Source organism: Megascapheus bottae, chromosome 15 (genome assembly GCF_031878675.1).
Source record: "Megascapheus bottae isolate mThoBot1 chromosome 15, mThoBot2.hap1, whole genome shotgun sequence".
Classification (NCBI taxonomy): Eukaryota; Metazoa; Chordata; class Mammalia; order Rodentia; family Geomyidae; genus Megascapheus; species Megascapheus bottae.
In genome coordinates, this window is record NC_143523.1 from 45,932,599 (window position 1) to 45,954,308 (window position 21,710).

The 21,710-nt window shown below is 49.1% G+C and overlaps 2 protein-coding genes across 22 annotated transcripts in view; both read right to left on the reverse strand.

Moving 5' to 3' along the window:
• Positions 1 to 77: 77 nt before the first annotated feature.
• Positions 78 to 9,850, reverse strand: Ndst2 (N-deacetylase and N-sulfotransferase 2). 3 transcript variants are annotated; one of them, XM_090346576.1, is made up of 15 exons: positions 9,596 to 9,850; positions 8,903 to 9,006; positions 5,141 to 6,422; positions 4,845 to 4,932; positions 4,385 to 4,539; positions 4,033 to 4,218; positions 3,482 to 3,610; positions 3,176 to 3,358; positions 2,987 to 3,083; positions 1,947 to 2,070; positions 1,642 to 1,816; positions 1,293 to 1,463; positions 1,091 to 1,200; positions 803 to 905; positions 78 to 703 (listed from the first exon to the last, which is right to left on the reverse strand). In XM_090346576.1, the coding sequence occupies exons 3-15, from the start codon at positions 6,143 to 6,145 to the stop codon at positions 578 to 580; spliced, it is 2,652 nt and encodes an 883-aa protein (XP_090202702.1). In that variant the 5' UTR covers positions 6,146 to 6,422; positions 8,903 to 9,006; positions 9,596 to 9,850; the 3' UTR covers positions 78 to 577. The 3 variants fall into 3 exon arrangements, with proteins under 3 accessions (XP_090202702.1, XP_090202703.1, XP_090202701.1); XM_090346577.1 differs by lacking the exon at positions 9,596 to 9,850 and adding an exon at positions 9,409 to 9,585 and having other exon boundaries at positions 1,293 to 1,412; XM_090346575.1 differs by lacking the exon at positions 9,596 to 9,850 and adding an exon at positions 9,409 to 9,585.
• A 470-nt stretch (positions 9,851 to 10,320) lies between these two features.
• The window catches only part of Camk2g (calcium/calmodulin dependent protein kinase II gamma), a 62,124-nt gene continuing 50,734 nt past the window's right edge, over positions 10,321 to 21,710 (reverse strand). For 8 of the 19 annotated variants that reach the window (XM_090346578.1, XM_090346588.1, XM_090346582.1 and 5 more), the window contains 7 exons: positions 20,734 to 20,778; positions 18,116 to 18,164; positions 16,754 to 16,867; positions 14,814 to 14,889; positions 13,882 to 13,976; positions 12,697 to 12,941; positions 10,321 to 12,271 (listed from right to left, as the gene is read on the reverse strand). In XM_090346578.1, the coding sequence (XP_090202704.1) occupies positions 12,709 to 12,941; positions 13,882 to 13,976; positions 14,814 to 14,889; positions 16,754 to 16,867; positions 18,116 to 18,164; positions 20,734 to 20,778 (612 nt within the window). In that variant the 3' untranslated portion in view covers positions 10,321 to 12,271; positions 12,697 to 12,708. Of the gene's footprint in view, positions 12,272 to 12,696; positions 12,942 to 13,873; positions 13,977 to 14,813; positions 14,890 to 16,001; positions 16,070 to 16,753; positions 16,868 to 18,115; positions 18,165 to 20,733; positions 20,779 to 21,710 lie in introns of those variants that run through there. The other 11 variants (XM_090346589.1, XM_090346593.1, XM_090346587.1 and 8 more) reach the window with 4 other exon arrangements.

A 21,710-nucleotide genomic window follows, 5' to 3' on the forward strand; every position in this document is an offset into this window, starting at 1 on the left:
CTGAAACCCCAGGATAAAGGGGAAGACATTCGATATCTATATTTTAGGTTTTTCTCACTCCAGTGAGACAGACAAAACAGAAAAATAAGGATGTTTATTAAGGACATTTCTGGCCCAAAGCTAGGGCTCATACTCAGCTCTGTGAGCCACTGTCCGACCTCATCCCCATTCAATGTGAATGACACTAGGGAGGCCGGGCCACAGGTAGATCCCACTGCCCGACTGAAGGGCAACAGCAAGGGGTCCCTCCCATAGCCAGGTCCAGACAGATAAACTGCTGGGGATAAGGAGGAAAAACCACTGGACTATCACATTCTACACTCTGCCTGGGACCCTCTTACTCCTCCCTACCTCTCAAGTTCATTGGTCAAAGGTACCTAGTACCATGACATGGGGTACCAAGGGAAGCCCCGTTAGTATGCCCCAGAGCTGTGGGAAAGGGATGCCCTTCCCCTCTCAGCCATCCCAGTCATGGTGGCCACTGAGGTAGAAGGGGGCTGGGCCCCCTTGTGGGCCCGGCTCCGGGCTTGCCCCAGAGGGAAGCGGGGGCTTGTTGCTGGTATAGAGGGCTGGGACGTCAGCCCACACTGGAATGCTGTAGTTCTTCCCGTAGCCATGAAGGAACTGGCTGTCCAAGCCGGCTCAGCAGCTTCGACAACTCCAAGTTATGGTTCCGGAAAAAATTCATAAGAAAAAGGCGGGACTGACAGGAGAAATACCAAGGCAGAAACATACAGTAAGGAGAGGGATAGCCTCAGACCCAAGAGGTGGAACAGGTACAGTGCACAGGGTGTTCACTCACCTGTGTGTCCATGTCCGGGTACTTCCGGCCTTTGCTTTTGCCAAGACATCGAGTCTTGCCGCCTTCAAGTCCCTGGCACCAAAACCCTTTATCTTCATCAAACCTGTTCAACAGGAACAGGCTGTTGGTGGCAGAGAAGGGCCCCACAGATGCACACTGCCCTTTCCCAGTCATAGGGATACATGTCTTGCTATGCGAGACAATAAATCCATGTCTGCTTCACACAGACAGGACAGCCTGCTTCCCCGGTGCCCCCAGACCTTCCTCCCCTGGGTCATGCTCTCCCACCTGAGTGTCCGTGTGTAGTTGAGAAAGGGTGTGATACCCAGGAACTTCTGGATGCTCTCCATTGAGGCTGCTGGGTTGGTACGCAGCTCCTGCCCATCCACAATCAGCAACTAAAGGGACAGGGATGTGGTTCCCTCTATATTCCTAAGCCTCTGGGCTGAAGGGAATGGGAACCCCAATGGGGGCTCTTGGAGGGTTGTACCTGTCCAGACGGATAGTAAGTCAGCCAGCGTTGCAGGTGCGTAGAATAGTAGCCGGGGACAAGACAGCGGTTTTGCAGGGAACGAAGTACCAGAGGGGCCTGGGTAGATGCTGAAATCACCTGGTAGAAGGTATAGTTCAGAGCAACGGGGTCTCCATGTGCTCGCTGATGCTGGAGGACAAAGAGCAGGAAGGGCAAGGACTGGTGACTGGATGGAATGATTTTGCCCTTATTCCTGGTCTGGTGACAGTACAGGCACCAGTTTCATTTTCCTACCCTCACTCCTTTCTGGCTCTTGGTGGTCACTGCCTCCCTCCCAGGCCTGGCGTGTTCTGAGCCTTGGACAGACCTGGTACCAGGAGTAGGCCCTGTCAGCAGGGTTGGTAAGCACAGCGATGATCTTGGCTCGTGGCAGGAGGGCGGCTCCCCGCCGTGGCACAACCTCTGAGTCAAAGTAGGTGGCACTTTTTTCAAACAGGAAGTCAGTGCTGGCATTGGAAGGAACAGGGAAGAAATCCATGTACCTAGGAAGCAACAGAAAAGGCGGAGGTTTTCAGACTGAAGAAGCCTGACGTCTGCTGGCTGAAGCTAACTAAGTGGGGTTATTTTTAGAGAAGGAAATACTCGGAGAAACAAAAACGGCCCCAGTCTCACCAGTCAATACCCTTGTGATAATTGGGGCCACTGAAGAACTGAATCTCCTCAAAGGTGCTGGGGCTGGGAAAGCTGCTCGTCACAGCGGGGTGCAGGCTCAGGAAGAAGTGCATTGCTGTGGTGCCTAATGGGAAAGAGCAGACTTGTGTGTGAAAGAACCAACCGAGCAGCATGAGTTTGAAGAAAGTAATAGTCACTTCGTATGGTAATTATCCCTTTTGCCAAAACTACAGTGAGAGAAGGAAACAGGCCAAGTAAAGAGTTATAACAATGGCTCTCAGTTTTGACTGTATCAAAAATCCTTTGATGTTTTCAAAACTCTGCAGATGAGGGCTGGTAACCCATGTAGCCCAGTGGTATAACACTTGCCTAGCATGTGCAAAGCCGAGAGTTTGACTACCAGTACATTAAAAGCAGAGCAAAAAATAAATAAATAAAACCAAACCCAGAAAACAACCCCCAAACTTCTGATAAACAACTAGATTTGAGACTATCTCAAGAGATTAACATTGAATGGGTATGAGAAGGGAGTTTTGTTTGTTTGTCTTGTTTTGCCAGTCGTGGGGCTTGGACTCAGGGCCTGGGCACTGTTCTTGGGCTGTCTCAAGGCTAGAGCTCTACCACTTGAGCCATAGCACCATTTCTGGCCTTTTCTGTGTATGTGGTATCAAGAAGTCGAACCCAGGGCTTCATGCATGCCAGGTAAGCACTCTACCACTACGCCCTGATCCCAGCCCCTTTTATTTGTTTATTTATTTATTTTTTGGTGCCAGAACTGGGACTTGAACTCAGGGCCCTAAACTTTTTTGCCCAAGGCTAGTGATCTACCACATGAGCAACAACTTCACTTCTGGATGGAGATAAGAATCTCACGAACTTTCCTGCCCAGGTTGGTTTCTTAGTGCAGCCCTCAGACCTCAGCCTCCTGAATAGCTAGCATTGTAGGTGTAAGCCACTAGGACCCAGCAGAAGAGCTCTTTGGCAAAATGAGTTTGGGGTTTATAAGGCAGAGCAAGTAAGGTTGGTTAAGGGTAATTTACCTGTCTTCTGGGGTCCCACAATGAGGAATTTAGGGAGTCGATCACAGGTTTTCTCCTTGGACCAGATATCTTTGTGCCTCTTATCATCACAGGGATTCTGAAGGGGAGGCCAAGAATGTGATAAGAAGGCCTACTCTCCCAAACTCACATCCCCCTCAGGTCTTCCTTCAGCCTGAGCTTCACTTTTACCTGCCAAAGGGGGCTTCGCTCCTGAGGGAAAAGTTCAAAGTACTTCCGTGCAAGAGGGATAGGAGGGAGGGTCTGCAGGCGCAGGCGTGTCCAGCACTGGAGGAAGCGCACCAGGCTCTCAAAGGTGTAGAGACCCAACCGGTCATTTCCGTAATTGGACAGATGGGTCATAAAGATGCTGATCTGTAATGAGACGTCTCCATGTCAGATTTGGAGGGGCTACTCCATGTCACCATCAATCCCAGTGAGGCGGGGCCCTGGCCTGCAAATGCTTCAGCTTTCTAGCCCTTCCTCTCTGCACCTTACCGGATTAAGCAGCACTGTCAGAAAGAGCTCTCCACCTCGGATGCTCCGGTCTAGTTCATGGGAGCCTCCAGGATACTCATTATAGAAGATTGTATGAGTAAAAAGACCGCATGTCTGCCGGGGGAGAACCTGGAGGAAGAACAAGTAATGAGGATGAATGAGATTCCCATACTACAACATGAAGCAGGGTTTAGAGAAGCCCCAGACTACAGTTATAATAATAAAACAAACTATGTGTATTATTGTTTTCACAATTTTCTTTTGCCAGTCCTAGGGCTTGAACTCAGGGCCTGGGTACTGTTCTTGGACATGTTTTACTCAAGGCTAGCACTCTGCCACTTAAGCCACAGCACCAGTGTCACTTCCAGCTTTTGCTGTGTATTTGGTACTAAAGGAAGAACTGACCAAGGGCTTTGCGTTCTATCATTAGGGCCGTACTGTTGGTCCCATTTTCATGATTTTTATCCCTTCTGATGAGAATGAAGTTGGACAAGCCACAAGTCAAGGCAGGCTGGAGGCTAATTGTGGGAGTTGTAGTGGGAGACCCTCACCATGATGCCACTGTGGATGAAGCCACGGCGGTAGCGGGCAGGACGGAGATGGGGGTATTCCTCAGTGCTGGTCACCTGGATGCCCCACACAGATTTCCAAGCCTCATAGAGCTGCGTGTGGATGGGGTACACGCCCGAGTGGTGGGGGGCCACAGCATAGCCCAGATCCGTGGGAATCCCATGCTCCTGGGAATGGTATAGACTCTCACCAGGACCTGGTGAGGTTTGGGGAGTACAGGGTAGAGAGGGTGGGGGATGCCTCCACAGAAAGAAGACTCAGAAGGGTCAGGGAAGGTTGAAAGAAAGCTTTCTTTCCAGGAGAAACTGTAGAGAAGAGATCCAAGGGTCTCACCAAAGCAAACTGTTTGTTGAGCCTCATCTGGTCGGCCAGCACGGAGCGATTGTGGAACAGGTGTGGCTGCATGTGGCTCCACATGTGCGGGAACCACCAGAACTCCTTGCGGTGCTTCAGCAGCATGTCATCTCCTGCATCCTCCTCCTCTGTCCCTGTGACCACACACTGACCACTGACCACTGACCACGGCCAGTCAGCCCTTTGTCCTTCGTGCTATTACAACACTGACCACCTTCCATTGGCGTGGAATAGCATTCCTTGGAATGTCACTGACCTCTGCCCACCCAAGGCTTTCCATGTGCCCGAATGCCAACTTGTTCTCCCATCCCTAATGCAAAATTCAAGCCCACCACCAGCTCCTCATTCCAAACCTTGCCCCTTTGCTTCACCCAGTGTGCCCAAGGGGAAAAGCAATGAAGGTGCGCATGAAGCTCAATGTACAGGAGAATAAGCTCACCAGTATGGTAGAACTTGCCCGAGAAGCCCAGGTTGAAGGTGAAGTTAGGAACTAAGGTCCTGAGTTTGCTCTGGGTGGTCAGCAGAGCCTGAGAAGAGTAGCAGGGGCATGAGAAATCAGGAGGAAACAGAAGGTCTATGAAAAACACATTTCTTCCTGCCTAGACAGGGCAGGAGTGTGCCTTTTCACAAGCTCAGAATCAAGGCAAGAGCTGGACAGATCAGAGCTTGAACCATTTATAAGGAAAAATATTTAAGTAACGTTAAGGGAAGAAATGCATGGAGAAAAAGACTGACCTCGACATCATCCACTTTCATGCGAGTACCTTCTTTGCCCACGAAGATGTCGTCGATGTCCACCAGGATGTAGCGGTCAAGGTCCAGGCAGAGGCGCTTGCCGGTGAGGTATGCGACAGCATCAACAAAAACAAGCTTGTGAAGCCAGAAAGAAAGGCCATGGCCAAAGAGTACTCGCTGGATGCCATCATGAAGCCCTAGGTCCTGCACCACAGTAGGAAGGCGGGCTCGACGAGGCACTGGTCCTGGCACAGGGGGCTCAGCTGGTCGAAGGTTGGCAAGAAGCACTGGTTCGTAAGTGCTGTGATTGGACTGGAAGATGGTCCAGTCGTCACCAGGCAATGGCCCAGGCTCCAGACGGCTGGGGCGGGTAAGATGCAGGAGAGGGGCAGAAGGATTCACTTGGTAGTCCCGGAGCCCCAAGTTTGAGTGTAGAAAAATGGGAAAGCCCTTGAGCTGAGCACTCAGTAAACTATGCTCATGGGCTCGGAAAAAGCCAATGATGCCCACACCATACTCCACACAGTAGCGGTCTAGCAGTTCTCGACTCCAGGCATCCAAGTTGACATACTTAAGCAGATTCTCATATATGACTAAGACATAGCGGCCACGGGTGTGATCAGTCAATGTAGGCATGTCCCCTCGGCCAGGGGCCAGCTCAGTGCTGTAACGAAAACGACTTGACTCCAATATGGCCACAATCTCCTGCCCCAGCTGTGAGTATGCACTCTCCACAAACACAAGGACCACAGGTTCAGTTCGAGTCGTTTCTGGAGGCCGGGGAGGCCTAGGTGGAACTGGAGGCCGTGCAGGGGCAGGGCCAGCTGCCCCACTGCTGCTGCAGTCTCCCAAGGGCAGGGGGAGGGGTTCCTTGGCCTTGGGGCTAGTGGACACATAATAAGCCAGGAAGCCCATGGAGCCGAGGCTGAAAGCAATGAGCAGCAGTATGAGGCGGTGCAGTTCCAGCTGCCGAGCTGGGCGTACCACCTTCCACAGCTGGAGCATGGCGAGGGAAATGAAAGAGGGATAAGGGGCCACCTCTGGAGATGGGAGGTGGGAAGTCTTCTTGGGGGTGAGTAGAAGGATAGGAAGATAGGGGGAAGGGATTCACCCCGGGTCAGTTTCCAAGCCCACTTGTTCTGGGGTGGAAAAGATAGAAGCAGCGCTGTCTTAGGTCACCATGGCCCCCTGGACCATGGCTTTGCACTGCAAACCGAGCTTTCTTGGCTCTGGTGAAGCTTCTCACATCACAAGTCAGCGTCACAAGCTTGGCCCCCACAATCTGTAAGACAGAGATATGAATGGATTACTTCTGCCCTTGAAAATCTGTCATTAATCCATTCTCCTCCTCATCCCATCTCTCTTACTTCCTATTTGATGACTGGCTCTCAAGCAAAGGAGGAGGATTATCTCCTACAGAAGAACACTTACCCGAGCATCATGGCTGACATCCTTTCTTGGACAGCACATGTAAATGTTCAAATTTTCCTAAGCTCAAGCTGGAAAAGCAAACTGAAGGGCCAGACAGCATCGTGGGCTAAGAGCAAGGTTTTTATTGCGAGTTCCTATTCCATGACCAATTAATTGTCCAGCTAACAAGAACTCTGGTAAGAACTTTTGGTAAGAAGTGGATGGAAAGCCCCAGGAGTCTTGTGGCCCAACGAAATATCAGATAAGAGGAAACTCATGACTCTGTTTATCTTCCACATCAATCAAATTCACCATTATATCCAACAGACTAATGCATTTGCAGTCATGTGGTATTATGGTGGGGTACTCCAAAAGAAAGCGAGATGGAGCTAACTATTATTCTATGAGTACCTTAACCCAGAATTTGTAAACTCTCTTTTCTACAGCTTGTGAAAAATTACCCCTTACCCTTCACTTCACCCACAGCTCCAGAACGGGGCAGGTCACTAATACACATGCAAAGCCAAAATCAGGGTCAAGAGCATCTCTCCCTATCCACTCTAGTTCTCTTTCCTAACTTAGCCAAGGTGGAATAACATCCCTAATTCTGAAGAGCTCAGATTCAGTCCAGTTACAAAAGCAGAACAAGCAGTGGTAGATGACAGAGATCAATACGAGCTTACATCATATCTAGCCAATTAGAAAGCATAAAGGCAGTATGATTGGAAAACAGTTTTAAGGAGACTTAATTTGTGATCTTGATTTTCATAAACAGAATGCCTCTGGAAGACTTACAGTCTCCTTTCCTAAGCCCACCCTGTCTCAGGAATGATTAGACAGAGACAGTGTCTTTCAGAATTGAGAGAGATGACAAGAAGAGCTCAGCTTTTGTCTGGGTAAAATTAATTGACAGAAGAGTTGGAAAAGGATAAAAACTATGACTGGGCTTGTAACTCAGTGTTAGAGTAAGTGTTTGGCATGAGGTTCTGAATTTAATCCCTAATAAGAGAGAGAGAGAGACAGACAGACAGACAGACAGATAGACAGACAGACAGAGACAGAGAGGGAGGGAAGACAATGTGAGAAATGAGAAGGGAGAATTCTAAGAATTACAGGAAACTTTAAAGAAAACAGACGAGTCACAGAGAACAGGTTGACACTTGGAGTATTTACATAGATGTATGTAAATAATAGTTAATATTTATTGAGAGCTAACTGTCAGGCACTTTTCCAAGAATTTAACATACACAAATCTCTCTCTCTCTCTTTTTTTTTTTTTGCCAGTCCTGGGCTTGGGCTTAGGGCCCGGGCACTGTCCTTCGGTTTTCTCAAGGCCAGAGCTCTACCACTTGAGCCACAGCACCATTTCTGGTTTCTTCTATGTATGTGGTACTGAGGAATCAAACGTAGGTTTTTATGCATGCTAGGCAAGCACTCTACCATTAGGCCAAACTCCCATCCCTAACATATACAAATCTTGATGGAGATTCACAATGATGTGCAAATCATAACTATTCAGTATAAAATCATACTTCAAATGAACTGCATTACATTTTATTTTTTGGTGCTGGGTTTTATATGCAGGATCTTGCGAATTCTAGGTACATGCTCTATGAGTTGCTGCCCCAGCATCTTGATTCTTGAGGTTTTTTTCTTTTCCTGAGCTAGTGGATATGCAGTATGATATTATCTTATGATATTCAGCAGTGGCATCTCCCAGTCAGCAGAATCATTAGGAGGTTGAACAACTGACAGGACAGCATACTGAGTAGCAGCTAAGCTATCACACAATAGATAAGGTGTATTCTTTTTGGTTTTTGCCAGTCCTGGGCCTTGAACTCAGGGCCTGAGTACTCTCCTTGGGCTTTCTCGGGGCTAGAGCTCTACAGCTTGAGCCACCGTACCACTTTCGGTTTTTTCTATGTACGTGGTACCGAGAAATTCAACCCAAGTCTTCATGCTAGGCAAGCACTCTGGCCGGCCTAAGGTGTATTCTTTTTCTCTCTTTTTGCCAGTTCTGGGGCTTGAACTCAGGGCCGGAGCACTGTCCTTGGGCATTCCTCAAGGCTAGAACTCTACCACCTGAGCCACAGCACCACTTCTGGCTTTTTCTATGTATGTGGTATTGAGGAATCGAACCTGGGTGCCAGTGGACGCAAGGCAAACACTCTACCACTAGGCCAAACTCCCAGCCCTTGAAGGTGTATTCTTAACTTAGCATGTCATGTAAGTCAAGGAGCATCTGAATTTAATCTCTACACCAGCTCTAAGAGGTAGGAAAGAGACAGATACGATTATGATTCCCATTTTACCCATAAGTAACTTGAGGCTAAGCGAGGTATAGGAACTTGCCCGGGATCACACAGCTCAGTTTAGTGGAGCAACTGGGATTCAAAGTCAGGCCTGTCAAGCTTCGGATCCCCCATGTTGTTAGCCACTGCGTTTCAGCTTCATACCTAAAAGAAGAAGAAGCAGCGACATTTAGGGAAGGGGTGAGAAGAGAAGCATTTGGGTGGGGCGTGGGGTAGGAGGGTAACTGTGAGAAAAGTGTGTGTGAGAGAGAGAGAGCGCAGCCGCAGCAGCGGAAGGTTTCTGAGAAGGGAGAAACCACGGGCCGTCTGCCGAGCTGGGAGCACTATCAACCGGGAGGGAGAAGGGTCCGCGGTCGGGCACGAGCAGAGACGAGTGGGAGCCGGCTCACCGGTGCAGGCAACTTGTTGAGGAAACACGAGGTCAGGGTGGAGATAAAAAGAGCCCGGACGGGGGCACTCTTGGGGTAGGGGTAAGGGATAGGAGGCGACTGTGGGGTGACAGGGGAGCAGGCACCGCGCTGGCAGAGCCCGAGGGAGCGCACTGACCGGAGCGAGGCGGGCGTGAGAAGGCGGTGGCGGGGACGGGCGAGGGGACGCCCGGGGCGACTCCGCAGTGGTCTCGGTGGCCACACTCAACCGCAAGTCTGTGAGCGGAGGAGCTGGGGGCGACCGTGGGCAGGTGGGGGGCCACACTGAATGTGTGTGTGGGTTGCTGTCCTCAAGGGCGGCTCACCCGGCGGAGTGGGCGGCGTCCCTGCTGTCCCCGGGCTCCGCCGCGTCCCGGGGCTGCCCAGCTTCCCAGCTCTCGGGGCCTCGGGCCGCGTCGCGGCGGCTCCGCCATCTCCGAGCGAACGCTCTGCCGCAGCCGGACCCTACCACCGCTCCTATCCAGGGGGGAACAGTGCGCTGCCGCTCGTGATCCACGCTCGCGTCCTCGCAGGCTCCGAGCGTGACAACCGCGCGACTGAGGTGCAGGGAAAGCCACACAACCCTTCGCCACTGCTGGGCCGAGCCGCGGCCTCCGAGACAGTTGGTTTAGCCTTCCGCCCGCAGTGCCCTCCCCCCAACGCCTCGCCCAATGGCACAGTCTGGCGAGCGTAGGGCGCCACGGCCCACTAGCTGGGGCGGGCCGAGGGCTGGTCCACTCAACCCAGCGGAGGGGGAGCCGGGACGGCCCACTAAGGGTGGGGGACGAGGGCGGGGCCAGTCAGATGTAGGCGGGCCCAGGGGGTGTGGCGAGAACCTCAGCCCACCAATGACGAGCTCGGTCCTCTCCTCCACGCCAGGCACGCCTCCGCAGCTGTGGACAACTGGAAATGGAAGACTTGGGGAAGTTTTTTTTTTTTTTTTTTTAAGGATTCAAATGGAATGGGAGAAGATGCATCTCTTCATTTGAAACTTTGTAACACAAGTTCCGAAAATCCTAGTCTTAATCCTCTAATAGCAGTTAACACAATGGACTGTTTAAAGGTTATTTTATTAAATATCTTCAAGGTTTCATCGTAACAAAGCTATGAAGGGTCTACCAACATTCAGAACAAACACTATTTTTAAATTATTTCTATGTCATCATGCAAAAATTCTGCATCAAACGCCTTCCATTTCTTGTTTAAAAGGTGATTTTTTTTTTTTTAATAGTCTATCATCTATAGATGCTGACATTAGCCCCAGAAGAGTAAGAATGCTAAGAAGTGGGGCTGGAACAGCCACAGGAAGCTATAGGTCTCAATGAACTCTAAGACCATTTGTCTTCAAGCCAGCAAAACCAAACCCTGTGGTGAAGGTATCTGCAAGCTGGTACTGCAGGCTGCAGGGCAGGAAAGGGCTAGGACCCAGGGGCCTGGGGCATGCATGAGGCGCTCGAGGAGCCTGGCTAAATCCAAGCATCAGCATATAGCTTTTTGCCTCTTCTCCCAATTCCTGAGACTCCTGAAGGTAGTCTAAGGAACAGAAGTCTACCCACCTTTCCCCCCAAAGTAAAGATATTTGTGCAGACAAATATACACGGTTGTTTTTTGGGGAAACCAAGGCCATGACCAATTGCTCCTTCATTATCTTCTGTTTTCTGCTTAGGGTATAGATCTTTTTCTCTAGTTGCTGAACTCCTTGAGCACAGAGAGGGACAATGAATGTAGGAGCCTTGGCTCTGAACACCTTTGTTGGGTTCATGCAGTGAGGGGGGGGGTGTTGCCCATGCAGATTGTCCAGCAGTAAGTCTATACTTCAGTTGGTCAGTAAAGGGCCTCCTCAGAGAGGACACTTCTTGCCAGAGCAGTCAGTTCAATCTCAAAGACAGGGAAAGAGATGGGCGTGCAGCAAGGGAAGAGTGAGAAGGAAGGCAGCCCTGAAGGCAGCCTGAATGCATAGAAACAACCACCACCTCTTATCCCACTGCCTCACTCGTCCCATCCCACAGGGACACTTGGCAGAGGGCCCAGGCCCAGATGAGGGTCAGCATGGGGACCACGGCCATGAAAAGGCAAGACGAAGATGGTCCAGATCCATACAGGAACAGAACTTCCAGAGGCAGGAAGGGGAGACCTGACCCAGGGCCTGGCTCTCTCCTTGCTAAGTTAATAAGAAACAAACACAAAGCAAAGCAGCAACCCCTCTCCCTTGCCATCTTCAGGGGTCAGGCCTCAGTATCAGGGCCCATGTGCACTGTGCATCCTATAGAAATGGATGAGTAAGTGAAGTACATGTCAGACTAACACGAGGTTCCTCATAGGCTTCGCAGTGGACACATTTCTGCAGCACCAATTCTCTTCCCTTCTAAACTAAATGGAACAACAGTACAACAAAGTCCGGGCCCTCAGTATCAAGGCCACTGCTTCTCAGCTGCCTCCACAGCAGGGTGGGAGCTGTGCATTTTCTCCCAAGTAGTTGTGACAGCCATGGTGTTTACATCAGGCTCATTCAAGGCGCCTCTGCAGGTTCTGAAGTCCACTCCGAGACCTGGGATAAGCAGGCCATCTCAGGGGCTCCCAACGCTGTGTCAGAGTCCTTGCCTGGTCCCCTCGAGTCCATGGGGGCCTGAGGCCAAGCTCACCTCTTCAGGGCTGGTGGCTGAGCCCACTGTTCATGCCAGGGTGGGGCATCACAAAAACTCCTGTCTTCTTGCCAGTCCAAGGGCTACTGGTGGTTTTAAAACGTATCATGATACGATTTCCATTTTTTTTAAACAATCTTTTTTTTTCTCTTTTTCTTAAATGTAAAAAACACCTCGGTACAGCAGAGACAGACACAAAGGGCGGGCGGGAGGGCTGCATGCAGGGGCGTGCATTGGCTGCTGCCGCTTTGTAATTTAATTGTTTTAAACCTCAAACGAACAGGACTGCCGCTGTCACTCAGGCCCTCCAGAGCCACTGGCTGCGAAGGTTTGACCTCCAGCTGGAATCTCCTAATGCCCCTGGGAAACAGGATAGAAGGTGGTAACAGAGGATAAAGAACATCAAGGTGAGTTCCTGGGACCTAAGAATGTAACACACAGAGTGAAGTCTTCTGAGAAGGCAGATAGGGGAGATAGTAATGTTTCAATGTAACATTGGCTCACATTTGTCTTACCTATATAGTATCTTATTTAACAGTCTTAAGTTCAAAGAGGTAGATGTATTCCTTTCCCATTTTTGACAGCTTGGTTGCATGCACTCAACTTGGAATCATGGAACCAGAGTCAAGACTCATGCTTGATTTCCAAGCATCACTTATTAAAACTCTACTGCCCAATCTTTGCCATTCTTAAGATGACTAACATCTCCTCGTCCAGCCCCTCCCAGCCCCTCCAGCCCCAGCAGTCCCAGCCCTTCCCAGTTCCTCCTTTCCCACCAGATGCACCTGTGGCTGAGCTCACTGCAGTGGTGCAGCAGGGGCCCCTGAGCAGTGATAGTGGACATTGAGCCACTTGCCATCCCTTCGGTGCCACACCCGGGTCTCCTCTGACTGGCTGGTGCGAGGTCGGCCCTGCCCATCGATGTACTGGGTGAGACGGATGTAGGCGATGCAAGCTGCGTCCTCCCCAATCACGTGCACGTGTGGGTTTAGGATAGTGGTATGGATAGGCTTGCTGTTCTTAGATAAGACTGCAGGGGGCAAGGCAGGGAGAGTGTTAGAACTGGGAACCTACCTTTTGCAACCAGTACATTCTGATCCTGTCTCACCCTCCCGCCAGCAAACATTCCAAGAATCTCAGTTCTACATAGGCCAGAGGCCAGGATGCTCCATTAGATCAACCTCACTCTAAGGAGGGAGGCATGAGAAATAGTGACAATAGCAGCTACTCTTTTTAATCAGGCAATCAGGGGGTTTACATGCACGAGCTGTATTTTTTCCATTTTAAGAAGGCAATAAACTCAAGGAGATTAAATAATTTGTCCAACTCATATTTAAACTCGGAACCATGTGGCTCTAATAAATGTCTGTGGTCTCTCTACCCTTCTTAGTCTGATGTTTCGGTTTCATAAAGGTGATTTGTTCCTAACTAGGGCTGTATACAGCACAAAATGAAGAGCTCAAAACTGATCTGTAAAAGAAGAAAAAAAAAAAAGCACTAGAGTTAAAATCACCAAAGTAGGCAGCTCAAAATATCCTCTTTAGTGGTAGAGTGCTTACCTAGCATACATGAAGCCCTGGGTTTGATTCCTCAGTACCATATAAAGAGAAACAGCCAGAAGTGGTGATGTGGCTGAAGTGGTAGAGTGCTAGCCTTGAGCAAAAAGAAGCTCAGGGACAAGCTGGGAGCAGTGGCTCATGCCTGTATTCCTAGCTACTCAGGAGGCTGAGATCTGAAGATCCAGGTTCAAAGCCAGCCCAGTCACTGAAGTCTGTGAGACTCTTACCTCCAATGAACCACTAGAAAACCAGAAGTGGCAATGTGGCTCAAGGGGTAGGGTGATACTCAGGGACAATGCCTAGGCCCAGAGCTTAAGGCCCATCACACGCACGCACGCAAGCGTAAGGAGGAGACAAAGGCAAAGGGTAAAGGGGCAGGCAGGAGTATATCAGCAGCACGAACCCACTCACGATTCTCAAAGTAAAACTTATGGAAATCCATTCCCTCCACGAGGTTACCCAGGGCCTCAGGCTCAAAGGAAGTGAGGCCTGGGTCACAAATCTTCCTGCAGAAAAATATAAATAAGTAAAATTAAACCAGGTGCCACTCATTAATTCCTGTAATACTAGCTAACTCAGGAGGCTGAGATCTAACAGTGCGATTAGAAGCCAGCCCAGGCATGAAAGATCATGAGATTCTTTTAATTTTTAATTTTTTAATTTTTGCCAGTTCTGGGGCTTGAACTCAGGGCCTGAGCACTGTCCTTGGACTATCTCAAGACTATAGCTCTACCACTTGAACCACAGCACCATTTCCAGTTTTTTCTATGGATACAGTATGGAGGAATAAAACCTCGGTCTTCGTGCATGCTAGGCAAGCACTCTACCACTAGGCCAAACTCCCTGCCCCGCTCATGAGATTCTTCTAATTAACAACCAAAACAGCCAGAATGGAACTGTTTCTCAAGTGGTAGAGTATTAGCCTTAAGCAAAAAGGAACAGTGCTTAGGTACTGAGTTCAAGCCTTAGTACTGGCATACCCAAAATAAATAATAACAAAAAATTTAAAAAATTACAAAAAGCAGCCTGTCAGGCCTCTAGAGGCATTGTGTATCTTTCTTCTTCTTCTTCAAATGTATCTGTCCAGTAACAGCATGTAAGCTACATCTGAGAGGACAGCTGAAATCTTCAGAGCCTGACTGCTGAGCCACTCAGCTCTGCCCTTTTGGTCCACTGTCAGATGCCAGGGCTGGCTCAATCACAGGCAATCCACAAGGTCCTGAGGTTCAACTTAAACACTGTCCACGCCCAAACTGCCACTTCCCCAGAGTTCCAGCTGCTTTTAGAAGCAGAGAATATCTTGAGAAATGACCTATGTCTCAGAGAAAAGGCTCTTTACTCACGTGTAGGCCTCAAAGTCCCCATTGTTAATGGCTTCAATGAGCTGTTCTGTGATCTTAATGATCTCCTGTTTTCGCACTGTTGGAGAAAAAAAATCCACTAATTTACTTGCTGACTACCTCCCAAGTGACAAGACAGCCCTCCTTAATCCTCCAGGGAGTTCCCTGTTGCTTCTTTTTCAAAGATACCCCTCTTTTCTGTCTTTAAGGCCCTTAGCAGGAGTGAGTCCACCTTTCTTCTATCCCCTCTGTGGTGTCTTCTTTTAAAGCCCACCCCTTAGTCATGAATATCTGGCTTTTGTCTTTCTCTCCATCAACAACCAGGTCAAAGAAACACTCTTGTCTTCAACAGCTGTGACGTCTGGAACCTCCTGAATGTTCTCCCAGAGTCTGTGTATCCATTTCCAGCAGGTTCAGCCTCTCTAAGAAGCATCTCCCAATATAGCTGTTTCCACCCCCTACTTCTCTCACTGGAAGAAACTCAGTCAGGTCTCAGTTACCACCTCCAGTCTTAGCCCTTATTCAGCAGTCCAGAACCTAGCTTTGCGGCACCAGCCAGTCTGAGAGCAGAATCTAGCTAGGGATGAAGACTCCAAAAGGATGGGACCCTAGGAGGGAATTAAGCATCTGCCTAATTCTCTTCACCCTACTCATCTCCTTCCTCCACAGGGCTTTTCTGGGATAAGGAATTTTGAAACTGTAAACACTCTCAGACAGTATCTCACCAGAGATAACTCAATTTTCTCTGGACAAACCTTGGAAAAGCTATATATCTTGCATCAGCTCTCATGCCAGGGTGTGTCCCTGAGGAAAACCAAGACAAGACTCAGAGGTAGGCTGAGAACCTCCATCTCCATCCCATTCCAAGCCAAGGAACAGCTGGTGACATTTTGCTCCCAGGGACAGCACCATCATTAGCAGGGGTTACTGCCAGACTAAGGGCATGTGTGGACTGAGTTCGGTTTAACCTAAACACTAAGTCTTTCCCCATAGGAGTGAGAGGCTGCAAGACAAATGCAAGCATGAGAACACCACTGTGCTGGGCCAGCACAGCCAAGAAGCATGGCTGGGAGCAGATAGCATTGCTGAAGTGCAACGAGGGGGGAGCCCAGGTGCCATCACAGGGTGGGCAGCTCCGGTGAGCAAGCAGCAGGTTACAGGAGCCAACAACCTCTGTTGCTTTTCTACAGAAGCAAGCAGGTATATCTAGGTAACATACAACCACATCACACACCCACCTAGAGGACCTGACGGGGGCCCTGTGGGTGAAGAGGACTGGATTTAGAAACTTTGAGGGTAGAAGGAAAACAAGCAAAGTGAGGCATCCTCAGAACACAGACAGGACTAAAAATACAAACATCCATAAACCCTGAAAAGCACCATGTGCAGACCTTCTATTCTCATTTCTTCTTCATAACAACACTTGGAACAGGTGCCATTTTTTCCCCCACTTTACAGATATGGAAATTGAAGTTCGGGGAAGCTACGCTAACAGACTTTTTCAGCTTTTTCAGATGATCTGGGACTTAAACTCAAGTCTGTTTCACTGTTAATAGGATATTAGCTGAGCCCCAAGAAATATTGTGCAGTTCCTTATCTGATGCAATTTCACAGTGCCCTCACTCTCACCCCGTAGACCTCACTTCCTACTCTGCCTTTCTTCTTGGCTGCTGCTAAGGTAGGGGCCCTTCGCATCCCAGGGGCTCTCTCTACTCCCTCCCTCCCTCCAAATCTTCTTCCTCCCATACTTCTGGTGTTTCTTTGGGCTCCTGCCTGTTAATAGCAGCGTATCCAGCTGTTCTCCCACCCTTGGCAGAGGCCATGCTCCCAAAGCTGATGGCAACAGATAACTGGGCTAGGTTAACAGCTCTGGTGGGGATCCCTGAGGGGCCTCAAGACAAGCCAGGGAGTTGGAAGCCAGAATGTGCCTCCCTCACACTTACTGGCTGAGGAGCAGAGAGAAGGCTGGGGCTGCATGCCTGCAGAGGGGGCTGTTCTGTCCCGGGAGCTCCGTCCTTCAGGCACCGAGCTGCCATTCCCAGTGCGGAGCGGGGCAGCTAGCCAGCCAGGGCAGGGCAGGGCAAGGCAGAGCAGCCAAAACAAACAGAACAAGGCAGGTGAGCGAGCAAGCCGGACAGGACCCGAGCCCATGGCACTGCAGAGCCGGGGCAAGGGGACGCCTCGGGCTGCTGTGGACGCTGGACCACATCCCACTCCACTGCCTCTGCCAGAGAGGCTTCACAGGCCAGGAGCACCAGGAAAGGTGCACAGACCTGGGCTTGTAGCTCCAAGAGCAGCCTTAAAACAGACTGTACAAGAACCCCTGCTCCTGGAGATGTTTGAGAGGGCTAAGGTTCAAGAGCCTAGAAGTGAAGGTGCCAACGACTCTGCCAGCATCACCAGAACCAAACCGATTTGACTCCCAGCAGCCCTGGCAGTAACATTCTCACTGCCTTATATGTACATGATTTTGACAGTTTGGGTTCCCAAAGATTGAGTGCCCCTATTGCTATTGGCACGCTCTCTCAGCTAACTTAGAACATCTTTTTTTTCCCCCCTGCTGGCCTGACTGAAGGTCACTTATTGAAGGCCCAAGAAGCAATTCCAGAAGGCCAATCCAAAGAACAGGAAGAGATTCTCACTGGTCCAGCCTACCATATTCTCTGAAACCTTGGCCGATATCAAGCTTAGGCTGGTAGTCCTCACAGCCTGCCAAGACACAGCCAAGTGTGTCTTTATAGGCATCATATCAGTTCCAGCTCTGTCATTCATATCCAGACCTCAGGACTAGAGCAACTAACTCATCCCAGAGAATTGGTCTTGATTTTATTGTATTTTATTTTTGTTTTTGGTGCTGAAGCATGTGCACATGCTAGACAAGTGTTCTACCACTCATCTATAACCATAACCCCCTGTAGTGATTTCAAAACTGAATGTTTTACATCCTGGGGATTGCTTTGATCCTGAGAAAACTGGGCTGGCTAATTACCCCACTGCTGCTGGAACTTAAGCTGCCTGTTCTGGGATGTCAAAATCATTATCAGCAAAAGGAATAGCTCTCTGAACCCTGGTCCTGGAAGCAGGTACTATAGCTGTTCTGAATTTGTTTCAAAAAGAAGCCTCTTGTGCAGTCTAGCAACTTTAGCCTCACATTTTGGCCTATAGAAAGTAGCTTTTATACCAAGCCTTCTTCTGTAGTACGAAGAGCCAATAAGTCCAGTTCTGAGGACAGAGAAGTGCCCCTTCAGAGCCAAGGTACTTGGGTCATGGCTGGGGGCCCTTCCCCTTCAAGGAATAGCACTTACCTTTGAGGTCTTCATCTTCTGTAGTAGTGTTGCAGCTCTCTGTGGAGCCCTGTGGGCCGAAAAGAATATGTTTCTATATGCTCCTCAGTAGAAAAAGAACTAAAACAGAATCTGGGTTTCTATAAGAGGTGTCAAGAAGGCAGGGAGTTTGGCCTAGTGGTAGAGTGCTTGCCTAGCATGCACGAAGACCCGGGTTCGATTTCTCGGTACCACATACATAGAAAAAAACTGGAAGTGGTGCTGTGGCTCAAGAGGTAGAGCTCTAACCTTGAGAAAAGTCCAAGGACAGTGCTCAGGTCCTGAGTTCAAGCCCCACAACTGGCAAAAAAAAAATGAGGTGTCAAGAACCATAGAAGCTTCTACATCCAAAACTCTGGGCTCCCAAATGCCCTTCCTAGGGTTTTGGAATTCATAAGTGGCCTCATCTAATCAGCTACTTGAGCTAAGACCTAGAAGCATCTTTGATTCTTCCCTTCTTCTCTTTCTCTTATATCAAGTATAAAAATTCAACAGTAGCTCTACTTCCAAAACAAATCCTTTGTCTTCCTGATCTTCAAGTTCAGTTAAAATCTAAGTCCAAGTGGACAATATTTCATCCCTGAATCTCAGATGGCTCTCCAAGGCCTCCTTACTTCCACTCTTGTCTTCTCCCTTGAGGTCTTTTTTTTTCCCCCCCCTAGAATGTGGTTATAGTGATCTTGTAAATCACAAGTTAGATAACATTTCTCCCCTGCTAAAAACTGTTAATAAGCAAAGTTCTCTTTGCTATAGGAATAAAACACGAACCCCACTGCAAGTCTAGGCTGCTTTTCCATTTGCACACTTTCCTACCTCCCTGGCCACTGCTCTGCACACTCAACTCTGCTGGATTCTTCTAATTCTTATACAAGCCAACCCTTGCACCTGCATTTTTCTGCCTAGAGTACTTGGTTCCACAGGCCACCTGACTGCCTCCTAGCCCCACTGTGGTTTCTAGCTTGAATATTCTCTCTCAAGAGGATCAAATGACTTCCTGTTCACTCTCAATATTTTGTGCCACCTTCTTCAGAGCACTTATGACTGCTGGATTTTAACTTGTTATTGTTGTTGTTGTGGGTTGTGGCCACAGGAACTCTCTCTGAGCTTTCTTGCTCAAGGCTAGTACTCTACCACTTTGAACTACAGTATTACTTCTGGTTTTCTACTGGTTAATTGAGGATAGGAGTTTCCTGCCCAGGCTGGCTTCAAATCACAATCCTCAGATCTCAGCTTCCTGAGCAGCTAGGAATATAGGTATGAGCCACTAGTGCCTAGCCTTATATATATATATTTTTTTTTTCTTTTTTCTTTTTCTTTGTGGTCATGGGGCTGAACTCTCGTCCTGGGCACTGAGCTCTTCAGCTCAAGGTTACCAAGCTACCCCTTGAGCCACAGCGCCACTTCCGTTTTTTTTAGTAGTTCATTGGAGATCAGAGTCTCACAGACTTTAGTGCCTGGGCTGGCTTTGAACCACAATCCTCAGATTTCAACCTCCTGAGCAGCTAGGATTACAGGTGTGAGCCACCGCTCCTGGCTAGTCTTCTATTTTTGGTACTGGTCTTGGGGCTTAAACTTGGGGCCTGGATGGTGCTATTCTTGAGCTTTTTTTGCTTAAAATTAGCACTCTACCACTTGAGCCATAGCTCCACTTTTGGCTTTCTTGGTGCTTAATTGGAAATAAGACTATTATAGACTTTCCTGCCCAGGCAAGGAAAGTCTTATCCAGATCTCATCCTTCTGAGTAGCTAGAACTACAGGTGTGAGCTACCTGTGCCCAGCTAAGTTTCTCTCTCTCCCTCCCGCCCCTGTCCCCTTCTCTCTCTCTCTTTCTTTTTGGCAATCCTGGGCTTGAGCTCAGGGCCTGAGCACTGTCCTTGGGTTTTCACAAGGCTAGCACACTACCACTTAAGCCACAGCACCATTTCCAGCTTTTTTCTGTGGTACTGAGGAATCAAATCTGGGTCTTCGTGCATGCTAGGCCAGCACTCTACCACTAGGCCAAACTCCTGGCTCTAAGTAGAAGCCTTTTTTTTTTTTTGGCCAGTCCTGGGCCTTGAACTCAGGGCCTGGGCACTGTCCTTGGGCTTTCTCAAGGCTAGAGGTCTACCACTTGAGCCACAGCACCATTTCTGGCTTTTTTTTCTATGTATGTGGTACCGAGGACTCAAACCCGGGTCTTCATGCATGCTAGACAGCACTCTACCACTAGGCCAAACTCATGGTCTTTTTTCCCTGTTTTTAAAGCTACCATTCATTTCCATTTAAATTCTTCAACTCATGAAAATTCAAATTCATTTACTATTATCCTAAATTCACAGCTAAGAAAATAGGTACTGAGTGGTTGTGATTTGCTCAGAGGCCTAGAGTCAGAATTCACATCACATTCCATCTATCAGACTGCAGACCTTATGCCCCAAATCACTAAGTTTGCTCTTCCTCAGACTGGAGCAACTAACAGGCCCACAGAGTCTCCAGCTTGGCCTCTGAGAACACCTCAGACTTAGGGTACAGCCTATAGGCTACCATATGGATTGTGAACCCTGCCTTCCTGACTCCTGCTGATTTGGAAAGCAGGACAATCTCAGGAACCATTCACTTACCTTGATCCCATCTGTAGCATTGTGTACCACAGTGGTTTGTGGTTCCTGCGAGAGAAAATAAAAATTACCCTCCTGACTTGGGGTCCGACCTACAAAGCTTTCCTTAGAGATCCCACCATCACTCCACTACCATCAGAGATTCTATGAGGACCACTGAAGCCTACCGAACCATCCATCCCCATAAGACAAAATACACTAGTTTAAGGAAAGCCTCAGAGAGCTGCAAAGCTCAGCGTTCAGGAAACTGCACTGACAGGTAAAGACTGCGCCTGGCAGAAACAGGTGCATGGAAAGCTGGGATGACAAGGGCTTCTATCTCTGATTCCTACCCTGATTCTGAGTGTTCTTTCTACTTGGGGGCTGCATAGCACATGTACATAGGAGGAGCTATAGGACTCAGGGCACAGGCTAGGTCCTGCCAATAGCATTTATCAAGGGGTGCACAGAGGCAGGGATGGAGAGCAAAACAATAAGGTCTCTCAGCAAACCCAATGCCACTTTGGCAGACTGAGTTGAGAAAGCTGCCCATTTTGTGCACCTTTTGCTTTCTCTAGAAAGCAAATTATGCTAGCACAATACCCCACCTCTGTCTCTCGTGCTACCTCTTTAGTTAGCCATTAGAGTCAGGGGACTCTAAAATATAGTGCCCTTTGGAAGAGTTCTGAGAAAAAACGTAAAATAGGTAGGGGCTCTCCAGGATCCCAGAGGCCTCAGCATTATCCAGAAGTAGGGGATCCCAGACTCCCTTCTTGCTCCTGTCTTTGCAAGAGAAGCCGAGGCAGGTCATACAAAAGGTGGCCTCCAAGAACTGATGTACAGATACCAAGAAAGTTCCTACCCTCTTTTCTTTTAAGCAACTCACCTTCCTGGCCCCTATGGCGGACCCAGAGCGGGGTCACGGCCTGGGCCCGGGAGGCTTAGCTGAGAGCCTTGATCACTCTTACCCCCAATAGCGCAAAGAACAGGAACAGCAGTTG

Excerpts from the sequence above, each read along its gene's own strand:
- Ndst2 (XM_090346576.1), bottom strand. The coding sequence starts at position 6,145 with ATGCTCCAGCTGTGGAAGGTGGTACGCCCAGCTCGGCAGCTGGAACTG. Across the intron at positions 2,071-2,986 it reads TGTGGGACCCCAGAAGACAG|GCACCACAGCAATGCACTTC; the intron begins GTAAATTACCCT and ends CTTTCCCATTAG. Across the intron at positions 1,464-1,641 it reads GGGCCTACTCCTGGTACCAG|CATCAGCGAGCACATGGAGA; the intron begins GTCTGTCCAAGG and ends TTTGTCCTCCAG.